At 55.2% G+C, this 26,889-nt stretch overlaps 1 protein-coding gene and 1 long non-coding RNA gene across 8 annotated transcripts; one reads left to right on the top strand and one right to left on the bottom strand.

Moving 5' to 3' along the window:
* The first annotated feature begins 2,620 nt into the window (after positions 1 to 2,620).
* On the top strand, positions 2,621 to 26,266 carry USP2 (ubiquitin specific peptidase 2). Of its 6 annotated transcripts, none has more exons than XM_047692399.1 (14): positions 2,621 to 2,832; positions 10,639 to 11,456; positions 11,684 to 11,869; positions 23,053 to 23,103; positions 23,610 to 23,733; positions 23,916 to 24,027; positions 24,125 to 24,235; positions 24,415 to 24,479; positions 24,683 to 24,786; positions 24,878 to 24,958; positions 25,098 to 25,176; positions 25,405 to 25,512; positions 25,698 to 25,818; positions 26,107 to 26,266. In XM_047692399.1, the coding sequence occupies exons 2-14, from the start codon at positions 10,680 to 10,682 to the stop codon at positions 26,192 to 26,194; spliced, it is 2,007 nt and encodes a 668-aa protein (XP_047548355.1). In that variant the 5' UTR covers positions 2,621 to 2,832; positions 10,639 to 10,679; the 3' UTR covers positions 26,195 to 26,266. The 6 variants fall into 6 exon arrangements, with proteins under 6 accessions (XP_047548355.1, XP_047548356.1, XP_047548353.1 ...); XM_047692400.1 differs by lacking the exon at positions 2,621 to 2,832 and adding an exon at positions 3,724 to 3,895; XM_047692397.1 differs by lacking the exon at positions 2,621 to 2,832 and adding an exon at positions 4,835 to 4,933.
* On the bottom strand, positions 16,759 to 19,290 carry LOC125079055 (uncharacterized). 2 transcript variants are annotated; one of them, XR_007121032.1, is made up of 3 exons: positions 19,103 to 19,290; positions 18,063 to 18,180; positions 16,759 to 17,812 (listed from the first exon to the last, which is right to left on the bottom strand). It is a non-coding gene; the product is annotated as an uncharacterized LOC125079055 (long non-coding RNA). The 2 variants fall into 2 exon arrangements; XR_007121033.1 differs by having other exon boundaries at positions 16,759 to 16,889; positions 19,103 to 19,288.
* Positions 26,267 to 26,889: the final 623 nt, after the last annotated feature.

The following is a 26,889-nucleotide window of genomic DNA, read 5'->3' as shown; positions in this document are numbered from 1 at the left end:
CCTCTCTCTCTCTCTCTCTCTCTCTCTCTCTCTCAACCTTGCCTTCTAATCCACCGAAAAGAGGCCATCGGGAGAGAGTGCCCCCTTGCTGCCACCACATCCATCCTCCTCCCTGCATCTGGGCCCAGAGATGCTGTCTTCTCTCTTTGTACTTTGGATGGATGCTTTGTGCCCCGGTTTCTGTACTCCGTCCCCTCCCTTCCCACCACCTTGACGACGTGGCTTGGGCTCTTCTCCTCTCTCCCCTACATCACCAGTGCTCACTCCCCCCTGGCTGTTTCTCAACATACAAACATACGGTTATTTTTCCCATTTAAAAATATTTCTTGACCTCACTTCTCCTTTTACTTCCCACCCAACCTCTCCCCTTCCTTTACCACTAAACTCCTCTAAAGCGTTGCCGCACTATACCCCGTCTCTCTCCTCCCATCCTTCCTTGAGCCCATCCACAGACTTTCACCCCACGACTCCACCAAAACCATTCTTGTCAAGGTCACCAACACTATTGGTAATCAATTCCCAGACTCATGTTACTTAATCCATATGCAACATTTGACACAACGGATCTTTCTCTCCTTGACGGTAACTTAACTTCTCTGGGCTTACGGTGTAACACCATCCCTCGGATTTTTTCTTCTCTACTTCATACTTCTCAGTCCTTTTGATATATTCTACTCAATGCTAAAGTCATTTAATGTCAGAGAGCTTCAGGATTCAGTCCTGGCATGTCTCTATTTTTCTTCCCTTGGTGACCTCCCCTAATCTCATAGCTTTAAAGAACAGATATATGCCAGGGACTCTCGATTCTTTATCTGCAGCCCAGACCCTGCCAAACTTGTATATCCATCTGCTTTCTTGACATCTTGATATGCCTAATAGATATCTCAAACTTAGTAGGTATTAAACCAGCTCCTGCCTTCCCCCACCCCACCTTCCCAGTTAATGTTCAAACCAAAAATTCCTCCCTTTCTCTCACGCCACCTCATCCATCAGAAAATCTTACTGACTCCACGTTCCAAATACATACAGAACCCAACCACTCTTCACCACCCCTCCTGCTACCTACCACACTGAAACCACCAACTCTCACCAGATCATTTTAATGACAGCCCAAAGGATCTCCTGCTTCTACTCTGGCTCTTTTCAGATGTGTTCTCATGCATCAGCTGAAAGGATTGTTAAAACAAAAATCCGATCCATGTCCTCTGCTCAAAATGTCCCAAAGGCTCCCATCTCAGAATAAAAATGGAAGTCATCAAAATGGCCTTAGGGCCCTCCATAGTACAATCCCTGCCTTCTCTCACTGACCTCACCTCCCACACTCCCTCTCCTCACTCCAGCCACTCTGACCTTCTTGTTCTTCCTCAAAAAAATGGCAGGTGTGTTTCCACCTCACCACAACTCTTGCATTTCTAACCCCCTCTGCCTAGAACAGTCTTGCCCTAGATAGCCAGATGGTTCACTCCCTCACCTCCTTCATGTCACTCAAATGTCACCTTCTCATTGAGACCATGTCTGATGACATCTTACACACCCTGTTTTACTTCCTTCCAGAGCTCCTACTGCCATCTAGCATACTACAGATATCACTTATTTCGTTATTGTCTTCTGCTTCTTCGAGAATGTAAGCTCCTTGAAGGCAAAAGTTTTGCCTGTTGGTTTAATCTGGTTCCCCCTGTGCGTGGAAGAGGATCCAGTACATCCAACAGCTATCCATAAAACGTGATGGAATGAGGGTCCCAAGGAGTATGCAGAGTTGAGATCAGGTGGGATTCATCTTGGACAAGAAGAGGGAGGCCGCCTCTGTCACTGCCCCGGAGCAGAGGTGAGAATGGATTCAGATGTGTTTGGAGACAGAAATTTAAGTATTCCCCTCCTGGTTGGACCCAGTTTCCCTGGGAAATAGAAGACAAGGAAGGACCTGAGGAGAACGGTGACAGACAGGCACAGCAGCCATAGAGAAGACGAGAAGGAGCTAAGGACACTTGGAAGGACTGACGATCCAGGTGAAATGGAAAACCTGGGTTTGCCTTGGCACCAATTTACCCGGCCGTGCGATTTTCTTCAACAGCATGAGCTACGCAGCTGAAGGGGAGTGTCCAAGTCATCTCCAGGCTTTTTCTTGAGAAAGTAAGAAGGCTCCCCCCCACTAACTGAGCGCCTCCGTTTACCCACTCAGGGAGCCAACACCAACCATCACCAATCACGGGTTTCACCTTAGTAAAATGAGCAGAGGGTGCGTTTAAGCGGAGAGAAAAGGAGGAGAGGCCGAAGCCAAGCCCCCTCCCAGACCGGTGGGAAAGGAGCGGGAACCTTAAGCCTTCCCTCAAACCTGGAAGTTGATACATATCCCCTAGGGCTCGAATTCCGGGCCTCCTCCGCAGAACCCCTCCTCGTCCCCAGTACCTTCCCCGCGGTTCCAGTCCCGCCGCATACTGATCCACCTCTCGTCGCGCTCCACCCCCTCCGAGCTCGCGCGCTCTTCCTCCACGTGCTTCTCTGTATATACGGGTCGCCCGGGAGACGCCGGCCGGGCGGGGCTCTCCTGACGCCACAATAGGAACAAGCCAATAGCCGTGACGCGTCTCAGTGACGCGAGACGCGCCGCGTGGTTTTGCCGGCCGGGGCGCAATGAGGCGGCTGCCCGCTGGGTGGCGCCGATTTCCCGGGGAGGTCCTTACTGGGCCCCCGGCGGAGGTGGGGGAGAGGCCAAGGCCAGGGAGCCCTCTGCGTCAGCTGCTGCTCACTGCGCCGCGCCAGTACCAGCCGGGACTCACCCGCAGCTCCATGCTTGTGCCCGGCTCCGCTCGTCCATCCTCGGAGAAGAGGCAGGTACGTGCCACCTGTCGGAGACTAGAGAGGAGGGATGCGGAGGTCAGCCCCGTTGTTGGCTCAGAAAGTGAGGTATCAACAACAGCCTGGGTAGAATGGGCACCAGAAATGTAGGGCGAGCGCCAGCTGTGCGGAGGAGCCCCAGCTGTGGCTGCCAGTTGGGGAGGGTGGGGGGCTGCCAGCTAACAGCCCAGGGTGCCAGGAAGAGCCATCTGTGTGCTGATCAGTGTGTTCTAAGGAAATGCTGCTTGGGCAGGTCCGCGTCTCTGTGCCCTGTGCGGTATATGGCCTAAGAGTGACGTCTGGACACTGACAACCCCTTCCCCACGTGTGCATCCAGTTCACTTCCTCCGCCCTGTTGAAGCTCCTGGGGGCTGTCTCCGGTCAGTTTGCCCAAGGGGTGGGGGTGGGGGTAGGGCAGCAGTGAAGTGCAAGGGGAGATTTTCCACCAATCCCAAACCAGAAAGAGGCATCTTTGAAATTCTCACCAATCCCAAACCAGAAGCAGGCACGCGGTGCTCCAAGGCGAGTAACTTAGACTTTAACAGCCACGGCAAGCTCTGGCCAACCCATTCTAGCTGTCCTCTGAGGAGTGTACGTCTGCTTCCCTAGCTGGCTGCTTTTAGAATGGGGCTGAGCTGGAGATCGTAGTGACGTTCACCTCCCCAGGCATGGGCACGAGAAGGTTCCCCCAAGTCCAACCCTGGAAAGTAGAGGAAAGGAGAGCTGGATGGGCTGGGGTTGGGGCATCCCGCACTCCTTTGGTACTGTAGATGCATGCCAAGCTGGAATCGGAATGAGGACTGGAATGAGGGCCAGGGACGAGGGCGTCCTCTGAAGTGCATCACCGGGACCCAAGCTGAGTCAGTAGCCTTTGCTGAGACAGGGTGGAGGCACCATCCTGGGTACTCCCAGTCCTCAGGGAGAACCATCGAGAAACAGGAGACACAGACTGGGAGCAGACAAGAGCACCAAGGCCCAAGAGGTTAAGAATCCTACTCCATCCTCCCGTGAGCCTGCCCAGCCCAGCTCTGTGGCCTTGGAATCCTGAGCACTCCGACAGGTAGAGTGGAACCACCCCCCGAGCAGCTTTCTCCTGCTAGCCTCCAGGCAGCTGCCCTTGCTATATTTTTCTAGGCAAAGGTGGAAGGAGCCGAAATACACCTGGTTCTTCTCCACTATATGGGCTGGACATCTGGGATTATAGCAAGAGTCATTTGCCCTTGCCAGTTGTAGGACAGAAAACCATGGGGCTCTTTTCTGCCTTTAGAACACAGTACTCCCAAGGGGTGGCCCAGAGGCCCTGTTCTCCCTAGGAAGGTTTCTGTGGTAGGTGTTACTACAAATACTACCACTAATTATCATAATTAGTGGAAGTATTCAGTATAGTCATTATTAGCATTTATTGAACTTTTACCATGTGCCAGGAAATTTATAAATATTATTTTATTTAATCCTCACAACTGTGAGGTATAGCATTATTACACTTTTTACTCCTGTTTTACAGATTAAATCACTAAGGTTCAGATGGCTTACATGACTTTCCCACTGTCTGAGAGCCAATGAAAGGGAAAGAATGGGAATATATGCCCAGGCCTAGAAGTCCATTAGAAAAGAGTTTGGAACCGAACCCCTGAGGCCAGGTCCCGCCTGCCTCTCACTACGTGTGTGCCTGGATCTCTAGGTGTACTCCGCCTCCAAGGGAGGATTTGGACTAGCACTGAGGGTTCCCCCTCTTCTCTCCATTCTCTATCCTCTTTCCACTTGATTCCCCTTGGATCCCCCTTGTGTTCCACTTGAAAATGTCCCCCTTCAGAGAGCCCTCGCACCATCTCCTAGCCTGGCACTGGCCCATCAGGGCAGCACCTCAAGGGAGGGCCTGCCACTGCCCCTTTAATTCTCCCTGGGCTTGGAATGCAAGTGAGTTGAGCTAGCCATCTCTGTGAGGTCAGATAAGATACTATATATATCGGAGTCGGTAACCTGAGCTCCAGATTACCCAGCCCCAGTCGGACTCTAGCCTCGGGGCTCTCCACCACGGTCCCTTGCCTCATTGGGGAAGGAGAAGCCCCCAGAGCCTGTCCAGTGCCCCCGGACACAGGTCAGTAGCTGCCCCTGTAGTATGTGAACTTTATGGGGCCCACTGTCCCGAGGACCCTGTGTATTTGGGGGAGCATGTGATAGGCTGCCCAGCTGGGCCTGGAGGAGTGCTTGGGGCAAGATGGACGGTGAAGGCTTGGAGGAGGCAGGCAGGGGTGACAAGGACAGAGGGAAGATAAGCCCTGGAGGAAAGGGAGGGAGACTGGGACTCTCCCCTGGGGTGGGGACACCAGGAGAGCTCCCGACAGATGGGATTAGGGAAGAGAATTGAAGGATACCAGGACTGCCTGTAGGCCCATTCCTTTGCATTTTCTTGGAAGTGTCGAGATGGCTACCCTCTCCAAACCCTAAATCCAGAAGCCTGTTGTAGAGACACTACCCTGGGCCTACCCCCCTACTTCACCAGTCAGGATTCTCACCGTCATCTCCAGTCTCTCTCATCCCATCACCCCCTCCCAGCCCTGGGGCAACTACTGGAGGTAGCAAGAGAGACAGAAATGGACCAAATTTCTCTTGAATGGCCCCCTGCCAAGGCTTGCAAGAGGATTAGGCACTAAACTGGTGGGCCGATGGATGCAAGCCCCTGAGAGACAGAGCTACTGGTGACAGTGGAGGGGAGGCACACAGGCAGCTGGGGACTGAGAAGGCAAGCACAAACAGCCCCCACGGAGGCCCTCCACCCTACCCGCAGCCAGCACACCTGCCAGGACATCCCTCAACCTAGGAACTGATGCTTGTGCCCAGACAGTGCCCAAGCAGACAGGAGTGCGGGTCAGAGCGTGTACACGAAGGGAGACAGGACCCCTCTCTCAGCCCGCTTTACCTTTCAAGGTCAGCACATCAGTTGTGCCTCATTCCAATGGTGTTAGCAAGTGGCTTTGGGAAGCTCTGAGGTCACTCCTGTGGAGGTTCCCAAGCACCTGGCAGGACTGGCTGGGACTCCCCACTCACCTGTCCCGGACACCTGGGGAGGAGAGGAGGACTGAATTCTATTGAGGCACACCTCTGAAACCCAGCTAGGGGCTTTCTATCCAGGCAAGGCCACAGAAGCTGGCATGCCTTCCCCCCAGAAAGCACAGTGGATCTGAGCAGAGAGGGGCCACGAAGGCTCCTGGGATGTGGGACATTACCCACCCCCTACCCTGGGGGCCAGGAGTGTCTGAGATTCCTGGGGAGCAAGTCCCTCCCCTGGCTGGGCAGGTTAGGGAGCCCTTCACGTGAGCAACAGGAAATGACAGTGGCTGACGCACAGGGGCTGGCTGCCCAGGGAGACAGGGCTCATTTTAACCCCTGACTCATCTAGCCCAGGTACCTTGGGGGGATGGACCAAGATGCAGCAAGGGTAGGAGGCTGGGGGGCATGTCCATAACCAGGCCTGGGGCCAAGGGCCCTGGCTGGCGCTAAATTCCAGGGCCCCAGGACACTCGGGAGCTTGGCACTGCGGGTGAAACGGAGGCCTCCTGGACCATCTCTTGGAGGATCAGAATTGTACTGGTGCTCAGGTTGCACTTGGCTTTGCTTTTGTTTGCTGCAGTGGAAACTCGAAGGGCCGCCTCCTGCGGGAGTCTGTACCTGCCACACCGTGGCATAGACGGGGATGCCTGTGTCCCCCAGAGCCCCAGGCCACAGGTCCTGCCCCATTCCAGCTCAGGGAGAGGCCAAGGAAGTGCGAAGTGGAGGTGCTGGCCTCAGGGTGGCTGTTCGGGGGCCGAGAACAGGTGCCAGTCCTACGTGGCCACTGCTCGTGCAGCGTGACCTTGGGAAACCCGCGTCACGGGTTTCCTCATGAGCAAGTGGGCGTAAGGATGGCACCCACTGCTGGGGCCGACTGTGAGGACTGGCACGTGGTGTCCCAAAACTCTTCATAGAGTTTCAAACTTCAGGAACTTCAGAAATAGGACTGATAAACGCTTCAAAGTTTCATTATTTCATTCCTTGTCTATTGAATCTTGAATAAAAACTTCGATTTAATGTAAATCATTAAACCTTCACATGATGCTTCTAAGTTTAAATTCTTTCTCCGAAAGAATTAAAACCTAAAGCTGCGCTGAGGCTCTGGGGACACCGGGCAGGCAGCGCTCCAGGGAAGGCTGCCGTGACCCCCATGGAAGCTGCGACGGAAGCGCTCAGCTCAGTGCCTGGTCCAGAGGTGTTTGCGGCCTGCTGGCAGGTCACGGTTGCTGGGCTCATGTGTCCTTTCAGGAAGCAGAGGGCTCTGTGGAGGAAAGGCAGCTGTACTTCCCAAGAGGGGGAAACTGAGCCAAGTGACAGGGGAGTTCTGGCAGAGCAGGGAAGAGTGGAGGTGCCCGGGCAAAGATGACACGGAGGAGGAGCTTGGCAGGTGGTGTGCCCCTGCTGTCCGAGGTGGCGGGCACCTGGGGAGGAGTTGCCTAGAGCCACATGCCTATACTTGCCAGCTCTCAGTAAACAGCAAAAGGAGCAGGGCAGCAGGGGCCCCACGCCCGGCAGGGAGGGAGACGGGGGATCCCAGCCAATCGGCTCGCCTCCCACTGCCCCATGAAAGGGCCATTCAGTCCAGGCCGTTCCTGTGGCAACGAGGAGACTCCAAGCCATGTGAGTGCCCGTCCTGTCCCTGTCTTGCGCAGCAAGCCTACAGCCAGGGCCCAGCCTGCTCTCCCACCCGTGGTGTTTTCTGCGGCTTCCAGGGACAGCCGTGTCAGGTAACACCAAGGGGCACCAACCCAAGCTGTCAGCTCACCTGGAAGGTGTTGACACTTTTCTCAAGAGGGAAATTTGAAGTTAGGGGAGGGGATACGCCTGCTCAAGGTCTCAGCCGCAGTAGGGACCCTCTCCCCAGACACGGGAACTCTAAGCCAAACTGCTAGGGATGGGAGCTGTTTGTGATGGCATGACACCGCCGCCACCCCCCCCCCCCAGCCAAGGCTGCTATGGCAAGGGGGGCAGTGGTCTGCCACTCACCTGCCAGATTGGAGCAGACAGGAGAATGGGGACTTAGGAGGCCTCCTGGGATTCAGGGTGTGACTCCACCTCTAGCCCCAACCCTTCCCAAGGAATCCTTGCCAGCCTTCCCAGGGCTGTCTGTCCCTGTCCCTTGTACCTTGTTTGGCCGCAGCACTTACTGCGTCATAGGCAGGGCCAGGAGAGGTCACGAGTCTGGGGCACTGCCTGCAGAATACCAACTCCCTGGGAGCCTTGGTGTGGAGGAAGGAGTGAAAGCCATGGGGAGGAGGCATGAGCTCATGCCCTGGGCTGGGGGGGGGGGGGGACAGGCCATATCTGATTGGCTGCCTGGTGTCCCAGAGCCCAGTTCCTGAGACCTGGAGTCTCTTTGACTTTGAATTATTGATGGAGTTTCTCCAAAGTGAAATAGAGCAGGACTCGTCCCACGCCCCCGCCCTGGTGCCTCTGTCTGTGTCTCTCTTGGCCTCCCTCAGGGTTCACACTCTTCCTTCTCTGTACCCCAGGAAGCCAAGCAGATGGAAGGAGAGCTGTGGTTCCCCTCTAACCCTGCACAAGGTCACCCTCCAGTTACTTTTTCCTAGAAAGGAGTGGGAGCTGTGCTGGCGGTGGGAACACAGTGGGCAAGGGTGTGTGTATGAAGATGGGGGTCCCCAGGCCAGGTGGGAAAAGCATACATAGTAAACGTAGACCAGGCATTTCTGAGCCAGCCCAGACTGAAAACTGCTGCTGGTCTCTGGCAGGGTCTAGAAGTTCTGTTCTGGGATCCATATGGAGGTTCCCACCCGCTGATCTCCCACCCCTGCATGGACTGAGTTGCTAGGGCCCTCTGCCAAGCCATCAGTGTTTGGGGCTTGGCACCAACTCCTCTCTGCCCAAATGGGCCGGGCTGCCAGACTAGGGCAGGCCGTGGGATCCCCGAGCCAGTGTCTGCAGCACAGTGAGATTCTGCCCACTGCCCGCTCACCCGCACGCCTTGCTGAGGGATGCAGGGGAAGTCTGGTGCCCCGCGGCTGAGGTCGGAAGCCGGCCAGTCCGGGAGACAGGCAGCCCTCACATTATTACAGGCCTACAAAGGAGGGGCCCAGAGCCTGGCAGGTGTTAGGGGAACAGATAATAACCACTCTCAGAGCTCAGGGCCTCCACATGTTATTATCTCATTTATTCCTCGCAACAACCCTGTGAGGTAGGAACCATAATGACGGTGATTATACTCATTGTACAGGTGAGAAGATTGGGGCTCGGATCGGCTGAATGACTAGTGTAAAATCACCCAGCTAGTCAGTCACAGGGCAAGCCACAACCAGCCCTGTACCACTACTCTGAGGTTCCTGGAGGGCTCTGTCCCCCCCTTGCAGGAGCCCCCCAAGAAGCCCTGATAGCCTCTAGGAAAGAGGCCTGATCCTACTTGTTCCTCTCTCCGAAGCACCTTTGCCCACCCCCCGAGCTCCATTTTAGATGCAGCCTGCACACCTAGGGTGACAGAAGGACTCTGGTGGTCCCCAAGTGAGCTTAAACTTGATGGGGAGGGATGAATCAAGGTCCAAAAGGAAAAGCACTGGACTAGAAACCTGAAAGACCTGAATTCCAATCTTGGCTCTGCTAGTTGTGACCGTGGGTACATCAGTGTCGTTGCTCCCATCTGTACAACAGAGAGGTTAAAACAGATGAGTCTTGGGTGCCTGGGGGCCTCAGTCCATTAAGTGTCTGCCTTGGGCTCAGGTCATGATCCTCAGCAGGGAGTCTGCTTTTCCCTTTCCCTCCATTCCTCCCCCTCCACTCATACTCCGTCTCTCGCTTTCTCTGTCTCAAATAAATAAATAGTCTTTTTTTAAAAGGGGGGTGACTCTTTAGGATCCTTACAACCCCCCAGTTTAGAGATTCCTGTGTGCCTTCACCAGACCCACCCCAGCTTCCTGGGGTGTGGGGACAAGGAGTACCGGCTGTAGTGAAGGATTTTAGCCTCTAGGGGGCCCCGTTTGCACAAGTCATCACCGTGAGCTTGTTGGCTTGGAGGTTGGTAGAGGAACCCCTGAGAGGCCACAGAACCCCAACTCTGCTTAGAGCCACCTGAGTTAGATCCATGAAGAAAGAAGTTTCTGCCACATGAGGATTCCCCACCAGAGCAGGTGACCATGTCCAGGGGAAAACTGTGGGATTATATCTGGAGACTAAGGTCAAGTCCACTTCCTGCCACATGCTCACTTACCACCACCTCCCCTAGTCCCCCTGCTTCCTCTCATGAGCCTCCTTTTCCTCACCAGGGATCTGACCAAATGGTCCGGGGCCTTTCCAAGCTCAGACAATGTAGGATTCCAAAAAGATTCCTGCTCCTCCTTTCAGCAGAAAGAATTAAGACTTAATTCTTAAAATGGCTGGCATTTTCAATCCAGGGGTTGAGGGCCAGAAGAGAGGGAGCAGCTGAGATCTGGGCTGGCATACTGCAGGTCACCTGGAGGGCTGCTGAGGGAGGGTGGTCCCCACCTCACATCTAGGGCTTTGCAAGAGAGCACTCGGAGCAGCTAGGATGTGCTGACTGGTGGCCCTCTGTGGTTTGTAGAAGCTGGCTCACATCTTTGCTCTCAGGTGTGAATACACAAGCATAGGTGTGTTTCTTAGCGATGGGCCAGCCTCTCGTGGAAATGGACCGTGTGGTCTCTCATTGAGATCTGCGGTTCCAGCCAGGTGGGGATGAAGAGGAGGGATGCAAGTACCCTGCCTGACACCTGGCAGGGCTCTCTGACAACCACTTTCCTTGTCTTCCAGCCCATGAGGCTCCCAGTACCCACTGAGTGCCGCCCTGAAGGATGTCCCAGCTCTCCTCCACCCTGAAGCGCTATACAGAATCGGCCCGCTACACAGATACCCCTTATGCCAAATCGGGCTATGGCACCTACACTCCCTCTTCCTACGGGGCCAACCTGGCTGCCTCCTTCCTGGAGAAGGAGAAGCTTGGTTTTAAGCCAGGCCCCCCGACCAGCTTCCTCACCCGTCCCCGAACCTATGGTCCCTCCTCCATCCTGGACTATGACAGGGGCCGCCCCCTGTTGAGACCTGACATCGTCGGGGGAGGTAAGCGGGCTGAGAGCCAGACTCGGGGCACTGAGCGGCCTTCAGGGAGCGGACTCAGCGGGGGCAGCGGATTCCCTTACGGAGTGACCAACAACTCCCTCAGCTACCTGCCTGTGACTGCCCGTGACCAGGGTGGAACCCTAACCCAAAAGAAGTCAAACAGTCAATCAGACCTGGCCCGGGATTTCTCCAGCCTCCGGACCTCAGAGAGCTACCGGATAGACCCTGGGAACCTGGGTCGCAGCCCCATGCTGGCCCGCACGCGCAAGGAGCTATGCACCCTGCAGGGGCTCTACCAGGCAGCTAGCCGCTCGGAGTACCTGGCCGACTACCTGGAGAACTATGGCCGGAAGGGCAGTGCATCTCAGGTGCCCGCCCAGGCCCCAACCTCTCGAGTCCCTGAAGTCCTCAGCCCCACCTACCGACCCAGTGGCCGCTACAGTCTGTGGGAGAAGAGCAAGGGCCAAGTCCCTGGGTCCAGCCGCTCCAGCTCCCCAGGGCGAGACACCATGGTGAGTTTGCCCCTTGGGGGCCCACTGATAGGCTGGGGAGGCAGCAAAGGATGTAGAAGACCCCAATTAAAGGATGGGCTCCCCATCTGACTGCTGATAGAAGCAGAGGTCTCCTTCCCAATCCTTGTGAAAGCTTCTCCTGCAGCCTGAGCCAGAGAAGTCATGTCAGCATGTCTGGTACCCTCGTGGCTCAGTGCCTTGCTCAGAGGCCTTCCCACTCTCCCTAGGAAACCCATTTCACGACCCCTGCACTGGACGCCCATCTAACAGTGCTCCCGGAAATGCTCGGCTACCCCCACATACACTGCAGTGCTCACCTTCCGCTTTGCCACCCAGCATGCCAGGGTCCCCTGCAGGCCCTGCGCCATCCTGGACTGAATGCTGAGGCCCCCGCACCGCCAGTGCTCCCTGTGGTAAGAGAGGCCTCCCTGCTCTGGCTGTCTCTCTCCTCCTGCTCGGGCTTTTACTTCCCAGCCTGGGGACCTGGCTTACCATCTGGGCATAAGACATCAGGGGGAGAGGGACTCCCCTCTGATGGACACCAGTCCTGGCTCAGGAACAGAGTGTCTGGATAGCGGTGCTTATCATGTATGTGTCTTTGGGGAAAATGTTGGAAACAATTTTGTCTAGGGTTTTAGATAATCCCATACCTCTGTATTCTGGTCCTGCCAGAGGCTGGCTTGCATCTAATCTGTGAACACACCTCTCTGGGGTACTGACTACATTCTGCCTTTTCTTTAGTTATTAGTGAACCCATCAGGTGGCAAGCTCTCAAAGAATGAGAAAGAAATCACATCTCTAAATGCCTCCTCGTGGGTCTAGCACTGCACAGAATGTAGTGGAGTTACAGCTAACCTGCTGATCTTATGGATGGGTACAGAGATGGATGCACAGATGGGCGGATGCATAGGTGGGTGGATGGATGGGTGGATGGATGGGCAGGTGGACAGACAAACCAGAGGGCGGGACAGCTGGGTGTTGTGTACCAGTCCCCTACTTCTAGGACAGGTGCCTTTTGCAAATAAGAGCTGTGCACAGCAAGAAATAAATGCTGCTTAGTGGGCTCGTCCAGACAAAGGGAGCAGGGGTACAAAACAGGCGTAGGGCTTTGGGTCATAGACCTTTTTTTTTTTTTTTGAAGATTTTATTTACTTATTTGACAGAGAGAGAGATCACAAGTAAGCAGAGAGGCAGGCAGAGAGAGAGAGGGAAGCAGGCTCCCCGCTGAGCAGAGAGCCCAATGTGGGGCTCAATCCCAGGACCCTGAGATCTTGACCTGAACAGAAGGCAGAGGCTTTAACCCACTGAGCCAACCAGGTGCCCCTGGGCCATAGACCTTTAAGCCTAACAGAACTAAAGGTCTTGAGGGGACAAATTTAATAACATTACTTACTTAGAGAGTCTTAGAGAGTCTTGCTCTTGCTGGGCTATCTATGAAGGGCCACGGAGACCCAAAAGTTGGTGCCTCCCAGAGCATTCAGAACCTGACAAGGCAGGGCCGGCTACACTGGAAGGCTGGCATGGAAGAGAAGCGGGGGACAACAGGCCTGGCCTGGGAGAAGTATGTGTTCTCAGAGGGACATATGGTTGGACTGGAGCATGATTCACTTAGATGTGTCTGGTGTGGCTCACCTCGGGGGCAATCAGAAAGCAGCTCTTAGTGGATGGGCCCTAAAGACCTCTGGGAGGCTCCCTCCCTTTGCTCATAAGAGAAGAGTTCATTATGGTACGCAGTGTTCCTCAAAGTGAGGTCCACAGGAATCACCTGCGAGGCTTAATCATTCAGGGGCCTGGGCCCAACCCAGATCCCTGAATCAAACTCTCTAGGGATATACCTGGGAATCAGTCCTTCTTATAAGCGCTTCAGGTAACCTTTAAGCAGGCTGAGGTTTGAAAACCTCCTCTCCACAGACTAAACTGCAGACCCACGCTCAGTCCCAGTCATGAGAGCAGGGTCTCCACCCTTGGTGGGGGGTGGAACTCTGCCTCCTTCCTACACAGGCGTATCTCAAACCTCCCTCCCTGTTCCCCCCACAGGGGACACCTCAGCCTCTCCTCCACCTCCAGGACCAGACAGAGGAGAGTTTTGAGAGAGGACCTCAGAAAGGTGGCAGATTGCCCTGGGGCAAACTCAGCCACCCTAACATCCCTCCTTCCCACCCAGAACCAGCTTACAGCACACCTGTGTAGCTATTAACGCCCTACAGTGGAGCCAGTGTCTCGCCCTAAGCTCACAGGCAAGACACTACCGATGGGGATGGCCCCTCATGGGCCAGACCCTCATGTAGACTCACCCCTTCTCCTCACCGTTCTCAGCCTTACTTCCTACTGCCGACTCCCTCTCCTGAGGTCACAACAACCCTGCTCGCAAGGCTCGCACCACTTCTTTCTAAAACTGGGTCCAGTGTCTTTTCAGATCTCCATTTGGAGATCTGAACTTCTCATTCATTCATTTCAGGGCTCAGCTTGCTAGCAGTCTACCTCAAAGAAGGTTCCTTAACTTCTGCACCTGTTTCTTGACAAAAGAGAGTCTTCATAGTTCCCACTTCATAGATCATTGTAAGGAACCAAAGGTTGTATGGCACACAGTAGGTGCTTAATAAATGTTAGTCCTCCTTGTTCCCTTCTAGGCACTTTCAGGAGGCAAAAGAGATGAAAACCGTGATCCCTGCTCTCAGTGCACTCACAATTAACTTGGGGAAATAAGTTCTTAAAATAGTTGTGATAGGAGGCAGCCCCAGGTGTCATTCCTTAAGTGTCATGGGTGGTGGGGAAGGGAGGGGTTGCCTGAGGCTGGAAGGTACAGTTTGCCTCTTTCACCTTAGACACCGCTCATCTGCGCTGTGTTTCCTCATCCATAAAAGGGATGGGTCATACTGCCCTGCCCACCTCACAGGGTGTCGTGAGGCTCAAAGCAACCTGGTTGTGAAGGAATCTGAAACCTATAAAATGCTATGGAAGAGTTGGTGAAAAAGGAGAAGAAAGAAAAGGGGCGTTTGGCATCTGAGTGGAGCAGGGAGGGGACCACCCTTGTATCATGTGGCAGGGTCCAGTGTGATCTGACTCTTCTGGGGTCCCCTTGGGTGGCCCTGGCCCCAGGGGCTCTCCGGGTAGCCAACTTGAACTATAGCTGACATTCATGAAGGAAAGTCAAAAGCAGGCACCAACCAGGGAGTAGAACAATTCTAACCAGGCTCATTCTCCTCATGAATAGTAACAGCCAACATGAACTTGGAATATTACAGACTCAGCTGAGCATGAGTGAAGGACTGGTGGAGGAGGAACGTGAATTCTGAAACCCCCCACCCCCATGCTTGCATATGCACCAACAAAACACCGGTGGGGGGTGGGGGGACTGCAGCTCAGCCTAAGAGAACGAGGGGTGCCCCAGGCTCCACGTGCTGTTTAAAATGCAGACAGTTTGGAGGGGAGGGACTGATGGTTCAGAACTGGCAAAAAAAAAAAAAAAAAAAAGTTTTCACTACCACCCCACCCATCGCCTGTGGGGACTCCAAGCCAGGCCAGGTGGGTTGGCCCAGCAGAAAGCCCAAGCACCCAGCCTGGTTATGGCCCCCCTCCGCCCCACCTCTACTGTTCCCTGGGCCTATGGAAGGACAAGCTGTTCCCACTGAGCCCTGCCAGGGCTGCGCTTTAACCCCTACAATCCATCCTAATCCTCCCCTGCTCCACCCCTCCAACTGCTCCCTCTCCAGCCCTGGCATTCTGCCTGCCAGCCTCAGCCCTGCCCTCACCCCGCCCCGCCCAGGCCACCCTCTGCTCTCCCCTAGACATGCAGGGGTTGGCCGAGGGCCCTCCAGAGCACAGTCATCAGGCTGAGTACCTGCTGCTCAGATGCAGAGCCAGGGAGCGAGGCTCAGAGCCTGCCGGCCTATCCTCCCCGCACAGCCTCTTCCAGACCCTTGCCCGCTGCTCTAAAACCTGTTGCTAGGAGTGAAAGGTCTGGGAACCTAGAGTACCTGGGTCCTATTTGCCAAGGGGCTGCTGACTCATCTCCCGAAGCCTTGGGTGCCCAGCTGTTCAGTGACAGCGAGATTATATAAGGGGAGGTCATGTGGTTTTACTCTTGGGTGGGACTTTGAACTTGACCGCTGCCTTGCAGCGAGCAGGGGTTACTCCAAAGAGAACAAGTTGAAGGCGGCAGAAACTGACTGCCCTAGCGGTCCGGGGCGAGAAGTGGAGAAGGGTGACCTTCCTCTCTCCTCCCCTGCCTTCTCTGTTTATTCAGCCATGCTGAAGTGCATCCCCGTCGTCGTCTTGTTTGTCCAGCCTAGCAGTCTGGGACCCTGGGCAGCAGCCCCCAGGAAGCTGAACGTCCTGAGGGCTTGAGTCTCTGCTGACATGGGAAAGCCTCTCAGAGGAGACCTTAAGCTAAAGGGTCCCATGACCAGGACCAGTACGAGCTGCTGAGAAAGGACAGGCAGTTCGGGCAGGTGTCAGCAAGACGCCAATGGTCCCCATCCCTTGAAGATGGGCTATGCTCTGTGACCTGGTTGGTGGCCCCTGTGCCGCCTCACCGAGGCTCAGTTTCTCAGTCAGGGCCCAGCATCATCCTCCCTGCCTCCCTCCACCCCTGCTCCAGGATGTCTTCATGAGTTAACATGGTGCTGGGGTGGGGCTGGGCAGTGGAGAAGTTAATCCGAGCCCGGCAAAATGTTCCCTGCCCGAGGGGGAGCCGCTCCACTGACCAGCAGCTACACAAATGAACATCATGTTCAGGGCCCAGGCTGCACACGTGGCCCCCTGCACCCTCCGACCTCAATGGATAGGTAAAACTGGCACCCACACAGAAACATAAGCAAGAGAGGGACGTGTGTGGGCCTCTGGAATCCAGCTGGTTCAGGCCAGACTGCCCTAGGGCTGGAAAGAGTACAGAGCTTCTGGCCTCCTGGGGTCGGAGTGATACAGGGAAGCAGAAGGCCCTCTGTCCCCAGTGGCACTTGTGGGCTAAAAGCCCAACCCACAACAAGGACTCAGAGCCCCTACCCATTCAATCAGTCAGTCAAGCCACCAGTCTATCCACTTGTGATGGTAATGACAGGTGTATGCTTGGTGGGGGGAGGGGGCAGGGGAGGTCATTTGCCTGCGTCAGAGCAGTGTTTCCAAAACCCTTGAACCAAGCTGCCACTGAGATCTGAGGAAGCAGGGTATATACTCTCAGTCCTGCCCTCACAGAGCTAACCCTGACTCTAATTTATTTATATTCCATCCATGCCAAAAAGGATTGAGGTGAAGAAAATTTTTAACCACAGGGAACATGGACCAAGCACAGGTTCTGAGCAATGGCAATCTCGGGCTGCAGGAATGAGTCCGGTTCAGATCAGCTCAGCGTATTTCAGGCAGAGTCGTGGAGCCAGAGCTAGATTCCCATCCCAGAAGATCCATCCTTTCCCCACCCCGCTTCAAGAAATGGCACTGCGGAGAAAGGGTGTCACGGGGGTTTGGCCAGTAGAGAAATGAGCCACAGTTGCTTGCTGGTTGTGTCCTACAGCAGTCAGACCTGCTTGACAAGACCGGACCCTATGTGAATTCTTTCCCCTCACCCCAGCCTTCTCAAAGAGCTCCCCTGCAGGTAGATTTCCTCATCTGGGCCTCCTTGCTCCCAGCGATGGCTCTAACCTTCTACTTCCCAGGAAAGAGGGAGTGAGCGTGCTAACACAATGCCAAGATGTCCTGGGGTGGGGGGTACTGACTTAAGTTGTTTAAGAGTCATGACATTGCTGGCCTAAGTCATGGGGAGAGAGGCCAAATGCTCCAGTGGGGAAGCACCTGTGAAGACAGTGCTTACCACAACACGCTTATTCAGCATGCAAATCCAGACTCACCCCACCCTGTGAGGCTCTGTGGGACTTCCAGGATACTCAACAGAGCCTGGTCCGGCCCCCACTTAGACATGAGATCAACACCATTTATCAAGCGCCCACTAAGAGAACCCACAGCCCTACCCGAGGAGGTTTCAGTGTGATCGCACGAGCCCACAGATGATCTAAAACCATTTACAGGAGCCTTAAAGACACTTATAAAACAAAGATAAACATATTAAGATAAATTAACACAGTGTAAGCTGAATACCAGTAGACAGGGGTTATACTGTGATGGGCTGTTCCACGCTGAATGGAGTCCTTTAGAGAGGGCTTGGTGGAAAACACAAGTTTTGAGCAGACTTTACAAGCAGGTAATTGGCAGGGAGCGGGAAGGGCATTCCAGAATCTCCTGGTAATTGTTAAAAGCACAGGTTTTGCCGTAAGCCAGGTTGGGGTTCAAAGCCCCACACTGTCATTTATTAGCTTTGTGGTTCTGGCAAGTCATTTGGCCTCTGAGGACTTAAGGACCTTCATCTAGAAAATAGAGATAATAGTTCCTACATCACTGCGTTAATTATGCAAATTAACTGGGATAATATATATAAAGCTCTTAGCCCGTGCCTAGCATTTAGTGAGTACTTAATCAGTGGCAGTTTTGTCTTTTAAGTGAGAGAAGGCAAGTGCTGAAGCAAAGAAGAGCAGGTTGGTTAGCAGCAGGGGTCAGAGAAGGACGAGGGTGGTGAGAAAGGAGCCTGTGGACAGACAGCCTCACAGACAGAGCTACCTCAGCTTCCTTGCCGGACGCAGGAGTCAGGTGCTCTAGGAGCTTACAGGCAGAAGTGTGGTGTAATCAAAGGCCAGCGTTGCTGCAGATACTGTAGGACTCACTGGAAAGGGTGTGTCTAGAAAGAGGGAAGCAGGGAGAAGGCGGAGGCAGCACCTCCAGGATCTGGTCACAGTGAGGACAGGGCCGGGGTGGGGGCGCTCACCATCCTCACACCGGTGCCCTTGCTGACCATCGCCCACCCCATACCTGTGTCCGGGACATATTCCCCATGTGGCTGAGGTCGTGTGAGCAGGGCGCGTGTACATGTGGCCATGAGCATGCCAAGAGGAACAGAAGGAGGCCACAGATGAGTAACAGCACACGCTGCTGCTTCTCAGAGTATTTTTAAATGCTAAAAATACTGGCTAAAAATAGCCAGCAGGCTCCAAACAAGATACTTTCTCTAGGCAGATTCTGTGTGGGTCCCTGATAGGTGAGGGGCGGTGGACCATCTGAAATGAAATGCAAAGACCTCTGCTCTTCAGGCATCGAAGCCCTCAGGGTCAGAGCCGTCCGCTTGCCCCCCACCCGGGCTGAGCACCTGCGTCCCCACCGCGGTGGTACTTTTTTCCCACCCTCCAAAACAAACCAAAATTTGAGATTCTGTGAGAGATGGAGCTGGGTAACTGGACAGAAGATGCCAGAAAATGTTCTTCCCTGGAGCCAAATGGGACAGTGACCTCTTGTACCTTATAAAATAGGCGCACTGGCTCTCTTGATAATGGGACAAACTGGGACTGGGGAGTGGTGGGGGACGGGGAGGGCTCAGTGCTGACGCCAGGGAAATCCGTGCTCCTAACCCGGGGGCCCACCGACCCTCGAGAGCTGTGTGCGTGTCGGGCTCCGGGAGGGCCTGAGTCCCCCTGAACGTGCAAAAGTTTGTGCGCAAGTGCATCTTCCCCCCGCGGAGAGCACGGAACTTTCACAGGGTGTGCCAAATGCCCGGCAGCCCCCAGAAGTCAGGCACCGTAAGCCTCCCGGTTTGGGGGGCGGCTCACCGGACTGACAGAGTCCTGTGGGGCTCCTCCTGAGTCCCGACCCGGAGGCCGGCGGGGGGCTCGGCGCGCCTGTCCCGCCCTTCCAGGGGACGGCGGGTCTCGGCGGCAGCCAGGCCGGTGGGGTCAGCGGGCGGGGGGCAGTCCCGGCGAGGGGCCGCTCTGCGGGTGGCTCGGGGCGGAGGAGGGGGGGGGACGAGGGACGGGGGGCGGGGCCCCGGCCGCGCTCGGGGCCGCGTGCCGGCGCCAGGGGCGGGGCTGGGGTGCTGGCCCCGCCCCCGGCGCTGACGTCGTGGGGCCCGAGGCGCCGGCGGGGCCGCCGGTCAGCCGGAGCGCGAGAGCCGGGTACCGGGGCGGTTGGCGGCGCGCGCCGGGGAGGTTGAGGCGGAGGAGCGCGCGGTCGGCGGTCCGGAGCAGTTACCGCCGGGCGCCGCGGACGGTGTCCTGTGGCGGCCTCTCCGGCCTCAGCGTCCGGGCCGTGGCACCGCGCGGTCCTCCCCCGCGCCCCCTTTGCCAACGTTAGGCGTGGGGCCGAGCCCGCCGCCCGCCCCCCAGCATGCGCACCTCGTACACCGTGACCCTGCCCGAGGAGCCCCCGGCCTCCCCCTTTCCCGCCCTCGCCAAGGAGCTGCGGCCGCGCTCCCCGCTCTCCCCCTCCCTGCTGCTCTCCACCTTCGTGGGGCTCCTGCTCAACAAAGCCAAGGTACGCGGGGCCCCTTTCCGGGACCCCCACGCCGGGGGCCTGGACTTCCGCCTCCTCCCCGGGACGCCCCCCACCCCCATCTGCCGCGCGCTCCGGGGCCGGGGGCGCGGGGGGGGGACCGATTCTTCCCAGCCCCCACCCCTCCTTTCCTAGGGTCTCCCGGCAAGGAATGCCCCCTCCCCAGGTGATCTCAGGCTTACTCGCGGCCCCCTCCCCTTGTTGAGGTCCCAGGCCCTGAGGTCCCCCCCCTCCCCTCTTCCTCTCCCTCTTCGTGACCCGGGCACCAGGTGGCCCTTGGGCTCTTAATTTCTGGCACCTCTCAGGACAGGTGCAGAAAAGCGTAACCTTGACTAGTTCTCGCTGTGTGTGTGAGGGAGCCGGCAGCTCGCTCCGCTCGGCGGTGTGACTCCTCCAAGGCCAAAACCCAGCAAGAAAGGCTGTTCGTTCGGAAAGAGCCGCCCCCTCCTCACTAGCCCCAAAGGGCGCTCTCCCGAAGGGTTGGTAACGAGGGTCCTTTGACCCGGTGAAGGGCAGAGGAGTCGCAGACAGGTGAAAGAGGGCAGCTTCCCTTTCCTTTCCTGCCGTCCCCCGGTTCTGCTAAGTGGGCAGTGGATCCCTCAGATGAAGTAGCCACCCCAGGGTAATGCTGGGGCCAGAAGCTGGGCACTGCCCCCTTGGGGAAGGGAGAAGGGGCCAGAGCTTGACAGATCTTATGTAACAGGCACCAGCTCCCGAGTTGGCAGTGCGTGCACTGCCCCGTGCCAGGGCCACACCAGGCTCCTTGGCCGCAGCCAGGACTCATGGCTGACCCTCATAGCACAGTAAGCAGGAAAGCCCTTCACGGGGGTCTTGAGTGTAAAGACACAAACCTCGATCAGCCTTGCTTATGCGACCCACATCCCCAAATGTTTCCTCCCCATTAACCCAGAGCGGGCTCTCCCTGAGCCCCCTGCTCCTTCACGGAGGGTGAATGCTTTCTGTCTACTAACCGTGGAGGTGGCATTGACCTTTTAGAACAGTGGTTGCCCCTAAGTCAAGGTTAGGTTTGCTGATGACTGATTTTAAGGAAGTTTTTGATCCAGACTCTTTCGAGTCTTTGCGTATGCACTCCACGTAGCAAGTGGAGTCCTTTCCTTCCCTCCCGGTGAGAGGCTCGCTGTGTGGGGTCTCTCCCCCAACCTCTCCAGCTCTAGCCTCTCCCTGTCGGCCCAGAGGTAGGATTGTTTTCCCCATAAGAAAGGTCACTCCTGGGACATTTTGTTCCTCTCCAGAATGGAAAGTGCTGACTTTCCCTGGAGCTCCTGATTTCCTATTCATGGCCGAAGAATATCTGGCTGGGCACAGAACAGCCCTGCTCTCCCCTCCACTCCCACCCCCCGACTCCTCTCATCCAGCCGCCTTCTACACAGAGCGCTTAGAAATTGGCAAGTAGTTTTGAATTCAGGAAATTTTAGACAAAGGCACAAGCCACCCCCACCCCTGCAAAAAGAAAAACGAACAGAGGGTCCGAGCAAAGCCATAAAGGAACCTTCCCCATCTCTATACCTGCCAGGCCGTTAGTAGAGTTAGATTCTCAAGAACAGTAACCGTAGGTGATGACGTGTTCTTGACCCTCCCTGTGCTGGGTCAGAGTTAAAAGTGTCAACACCACAGAGGTGCCTCAGTGCAAAGACACCTCCAGTTTTCCACGGCCCTGTCCCCATTAGTGCTGAGGGACTACTGTCTCAGCTGGAGGCCCACTTTGGTGGACACTGACATGATCACCAGGCTTTGCTTCTGCAGCTCCTTTAGACAGATGTTGTCTGAGGCCCAGGGGGTAGGAACTAACACGCAATGCCAAGTATAAGTGTGAGTGGATCTTTGGGGAGGGGAGGACGGGTATCCTGTGGTGGACAGGCTTTTTTGGGGGGGGCGCCAGGGAAGTCCTTCTCCAGGTCTACCCAAAAACCCTGATGAGGTCTTTGTCCAGGGAATGATCTCTGTTGTGGTCCTCTTACTGGAACGTCAGGGTTTAGACTGTCAGAAAGGTAAGATGAAAATCTTGTGTTTGGGGCCATATACTGCCGGCACTGGCAGAATTCAAGGATGCTTTTGCCCACCTACTGCCAATAAGCTTTGCTTGCTGTCTACAGGTGGAAACCAGGTCTCTCTTCTCAGTATATTTCCTTCCCTACCTGTTAGTGTCAGACCTGATAACTGGCAAAAAGGGATCCTCTTACTTGTGGGATCAGCAGGGCAATTCCTGAGAAAAGCCCTCCTTCAGCCTGCCTCTCCCCACCCCACCCCCTCGAGCTGACAACCTCATGGGCTTTGTCAGCACACGGCATGAGTAATTTTAGCTGAGTTATTTCAGGCTCCTGTTCTGATCAGGGTTGAGCTGGCCCCACGCATGCCCCAGTCAGTGTTGCTCCAGAGTTGCCGGCTCCCGGGTCCCCTCCCTGAGAGAGGGGGTGGCAGGCTCATCTGCACACTGTTTCTTTAACCCTTTGAGCCCGAAGGTTTTCTGACTCCTTGCAGGTAGGGGCCAGGACTAGCCAAGAGATCTGGACCTAGCAGCTGTCTCACTCCAACCCCCTCACCAACCTCCACAATAGGGACAGGAACGAGAGTGGCACCCTCAGCCAGGTGCTTACCCCTGTGTGGTCACAGTCTGCCATCAGAAGGGCTCCCAGCCAGTGACCAGTCAGGATGCCGAAACCTGAGCCAGGCTGGGAGGATTCTCCCAGGCTTTAATCAGCCTCTGGGAGCTGAGCTCAGCTGGAAGGAATTCCACCTGTCTCCGGCAATTCAGAATGGCAGGCCAACTTCAGTTTTCCTCATGCTGAAGATCTTAAACTCATTTCAGACATTTTGTCATTGAACATTTCAAGATCTCCTTGAAGCGCCTGTTACGACAGCTGCTTTGTGTATTGGACATCTAGGGGTGGAAAAGTGGGTCATTTTGAGATAGTGCCCAGATTTGGGACCCGGAGTTCCTTGTAGCTGGCAATCAAATACATGAATTCCTAGGCTCTAGCTCTAATCTCCAGCCTCCAGTATGGCAGAGACTGAAGAGGCATGTATAGATCGGAGAAAGCACATGTCAACAAAGGAAAGGAAAGCCCTGCCGAGTGTCTCTGTTGTGTGTTGAAGAGAGAACAATGTGTGTGCCTGATCCTCCTGGCTCTGGCAGAAAGCTGCGTGAGTGCACCTAGCACTGGCCCAGCCTCTTTGCCTTCAGCCTCATATGCTGTGTGTTCTTTGTTTCCAGAATTCTAAGAGCGCCCAGGGTCTGGCTGGTCTTCGAAACCTTGGGAACACGGTGAGCTCTTCCCAGCCCACTTCTTTCCTCAGGCCACGCACTCCTGTCCCAGTGGGACCATCTGGCCAGAGTTCCCTTCTGGCTCCTGCGGACTCCCTGTCCTCTAGAGGCCAGTTATACTGTCCATCCTGACTGGTGGGTTTTACAGATTGGCTGGGGCACCGCCTCCCTCCTGGCCCCTAGCAGGAAGCACTGCTAAAGGGGAGTTGCCCTCTTTACTGTCAGCTGCTTTCCCGGAGCCTTATCCTGAAGGACATCCATCACTTCCCACCCACTTCTGTCCGGCTCACCCACACCCTTCTGTACACCTCACAGTCAATAACCAGCTATGTCACCTGTGCCGCCAGTGGGAGTCGGCCCCACAGCGCCCCTTTCCCTTACAGAAAGAGGAACTTGAGACTGTGGGAGTGTTCATTTCTGGGGTAGATGAGCCAGAGGGCCTCTGGTACTAGGCCCCTGACATGCCAGACAGGGCTGTGTCTTACTGAGCAGGTGATCTCTTGCAGTGCTTCATGAACTCCATTCTGCAGTGCCTGAGCAACACCCGGGAGCTGAGGGACTACTGCCTTCAGAGGCTCTACATGCGGGATCTCAGCCACAGCAGCAATGCCCACACAGCCCTCATGGAAGGTGAGGAGCCTGGCCCTGGACACTGGTTCTGCTCCACGGTTGTATCAGTAGTTGTGTGCTGTATGTGTCCCTCCTAGTCTTCTCCCTTTGGCTTCTTTTTGTTGGGATTCTAGTTTGAGTTTCTTATAGAAAATGTCTCACCTGTCCTCCACGTCCCCCTCTCTACCCTCTCCTTCCAATAGAGTTTGCAAAACTAATCCAGACCATATGGACTTCATCCCCCAATGATGTGGTGAGCCCATCTGAGTTCAAGACCCAGATCCAGAGATACGCACCACGCTTCGTTGGCTATAAGTAAGAGCCGTGCTGACATGTCCTCCCTGGGGTGGGTGCCAGCCACAGGGTGGTTCTCGGAATGAGAGCTCTTGCTCACTCTTTTCTTTGGACTCAGTCAGCAAGATGCTCAGGAGTTTCTTCGCTTTCTTCTGGATGGGCTCCACAACGAGGTGAACCGAGTGACAGTGAGGCCCAAGTCCAACCCTGAGAACCTCGATCATCTTCCGTAAGTAAGAGGAGAATGCTGTGGGGAAGAAAAACTTGGTGAGCTTGAGTGTTTGGCTGACTTCTTTGGGGGTAATAATTTGGAGAGAATCTTAAATATTAAAGATTTAGACTGATGGATCCGTAAACTTCTCATGGCATGAGCTCTGACCCAGTTGTCTCCCTCTCTCTGGTTCCTAGTGATGATGAGAAAGGACGACAGATGTGGAGGAAATATCTAGAACGGGAAGACAGTCGGATTGGGGGTAAGTGCATGAATGGGAAGAAGTCCTGCTTTCCCCTAAGCAGAGCGTGAGCATGAAAAGCTCTAACAGTCATCCTCTCAGGGGACCTTCCTTCTGCCCAGTGGCCCACGGACGGAGGCAGGAGCACTGAGAGGGCACACAGCCCAGAGAAGACGTGTGCTCCTTCTCCTGGCTTTAGCTCGGCTGTCCCATCTCTTCTGCAGATCTCTTCGTTGGGCAGCTAAAGAGCTCCCTGACGTGTACCGACTGTGGTTATTGCTCGACAGTCTTTGATCCGTTTTGGGACCTCTCACTGCCCATCGCTAAGGTACGTGCCTCTGTTGCCTCACATTGGAAGCGCCCACTCTTATCCTCTCATGGCATCGACCTCTGTGACTCGTACTCTCTGTCTCTCCCAGCGAGGTTATCCTGAGGTGACTTTAATGGACTGCATGAGGCTCTTCACCAAAGAGGACGTGCTTGACGGCGATGAAAAGCCGGTAAGTCCCCTCCCATGGGAGCGGGAACACACGCTCTGGGAGAGACCTGTCACCAGCAGATGCAGCCTGGGAGTTCCTGGACTCAGCCCACTGACTTCTCCCCCAGGTCCTCTGTAGCTCTGTTTGTCCTGTCTTGCAGACGTGCTGTCGATGCCGAGCCAGAAAACGATGTATAAAGAAGTTCTCCATCCAGAGGTTCCCAAAGATCTTGGTGCTCCGTATCCTTAAGATCCAGTCCACCATGGCAAGCTGGACTTGCCTTTACGGAGTGACTGATGACAAGGGGCTGAACTGAGGGCGAGCAGAGTAGGGAAAAGGAAACGTGGTAGACTTTCCCGGTTTGCTCTTTTGCTTCTAAGAAGTGCTTCACCCTCGTAGGACTCAGTCCTCTTTACTTTGACTACCCTTGCCACCCTCTCTTGTCCTTGACTTAATGCCAACCCCAGACCTGAAGCGGTTCTCAGAATCCAGGATACGAACCAGCAAGCTCACAACATTTGTGAATTTCCCACTAAGAGACCTGGACTTGAGAGAATTTGCCTCAGAAAACACCAGTGAGTATTTTCAGCTGGGAGGGCAGAAACAAAGCACAAGGACCTAAAATCCAGATGGGAGGCCAGGAGATGGGAGGAAGCTGCTGAAGAGTAAGTGAACAAAAGTCAGGAATAGAGGCATGAGGGAGAGGGAACGTGGGGCAAGGAATGCTTTGGGGGCCTGAAACCTTGTACTTCCTCCCCAGACCACGCTGTTTACAACCTGTACGCTGTGTCCAATCACTCTGGAACCACCATGGGTGGCCATTATACAGCCTACTGCCGGAGTCCAGTGACAGGCGAATGGCACACTTTCAATGACTCCAGGTGAGACCCAGCTCTCAGGCAGGGCTCCTGGCTGCCAGACGCCTGTACCTCACCCACCTATGTGGCTTCCCCTTTGGCCAGATGGAGGAGGTCAGAGCCAAAAGGCCACGTAATATGTCTGAGCCTGCCACCCCTTTGCAGAATTTCTAGAAGACTGCAAAAGAGATCGGCTTCCGGGGCACCTAGGGAGAGGAGCAGTGGGCCCTCACGGTCCGCCAGCCCCACCGCGTGTGTCCCGGTGGCCCCCTCTCCAGGGCGCTCTCTTGACATCCCCCCCTCTCTCCGCAGCGTCACACCCATGTCCTCCAGCCAAGTGCGCACCAGCGACGCCTATCTGCTCTTCTACGAACTGGCCAGTCCGCCCTCCCGCATGTAGCAGCGAGGAGCTACATCTCTTTCTCCCTTCCCCGTGGTGGCCCCACACCCTAAGTTTTTTTTTTTTTTTTTTTTTTTTTTTTAAGACAAAAAGGAAAAAAAAAAAAAAAAGAACCTGACGAATAAGAGAAAAATAAAGCAAAGTAACGCTGTCGAACAGGAGTTGCTGCAGCCCAGTCAGGGTCTGGAGCCGGGAGCTCCAAGCCACCTGGCGTGAAGATCGACAGGACACAGAGCCTGGAGTCGGCGTGGTGCCCCCTCGGCGTCTCTTGTTTGCAGTTTTAAGCTTGTGGTTTTTTCCCGTGTGTAATAAACAGCAGCGGTCTGTGGGGAGAAGATCCTGGTCCACTTGCTGCCCTCGCAGCCCCCAGTTCCTCCCGGGAGGACAGCGCCCTCTGGAGCCCGCTGGGAAGATCGCCGCCTGGAAGCACCGGCGCCCCAACCCGCACCTGTCTTCGCCTGGACCCCGCTCGCTGGTCCAGAAGCAAGAAAAACACTCATGAGCCAAGAGCCCTCTTAACGCTGCTAACTCCAGGGGGACAGACAAGGGGACGACTTTGGGGGGGAAAAAAGCTGATTTTGGTTTTTAAAAACCTGGGTTTTTTTTGTTTTTTTAAAATTACCATAACTAAAGTTTTCAGATGGGAGATGCTTCCTTCACACCTCTTTACAGCTGGGACATTGTGCTGGTCATTT

This window comes from Lutra lutra, chromosome 10, assembly GCF_902655055.1.
Source record: "Lutra lutra chromosome 10, mLutLut1.2, whole genome shotgun sequence".
Lineage (NCBI taxonomy): Eukaryota > Metazoa > Chordata > Mammalia > Carnivora > Mustelidae > Lutra > Lutra lutra.
This window is presented reverse-complemented; position numbering and strand designations above follow the sequence as displayed.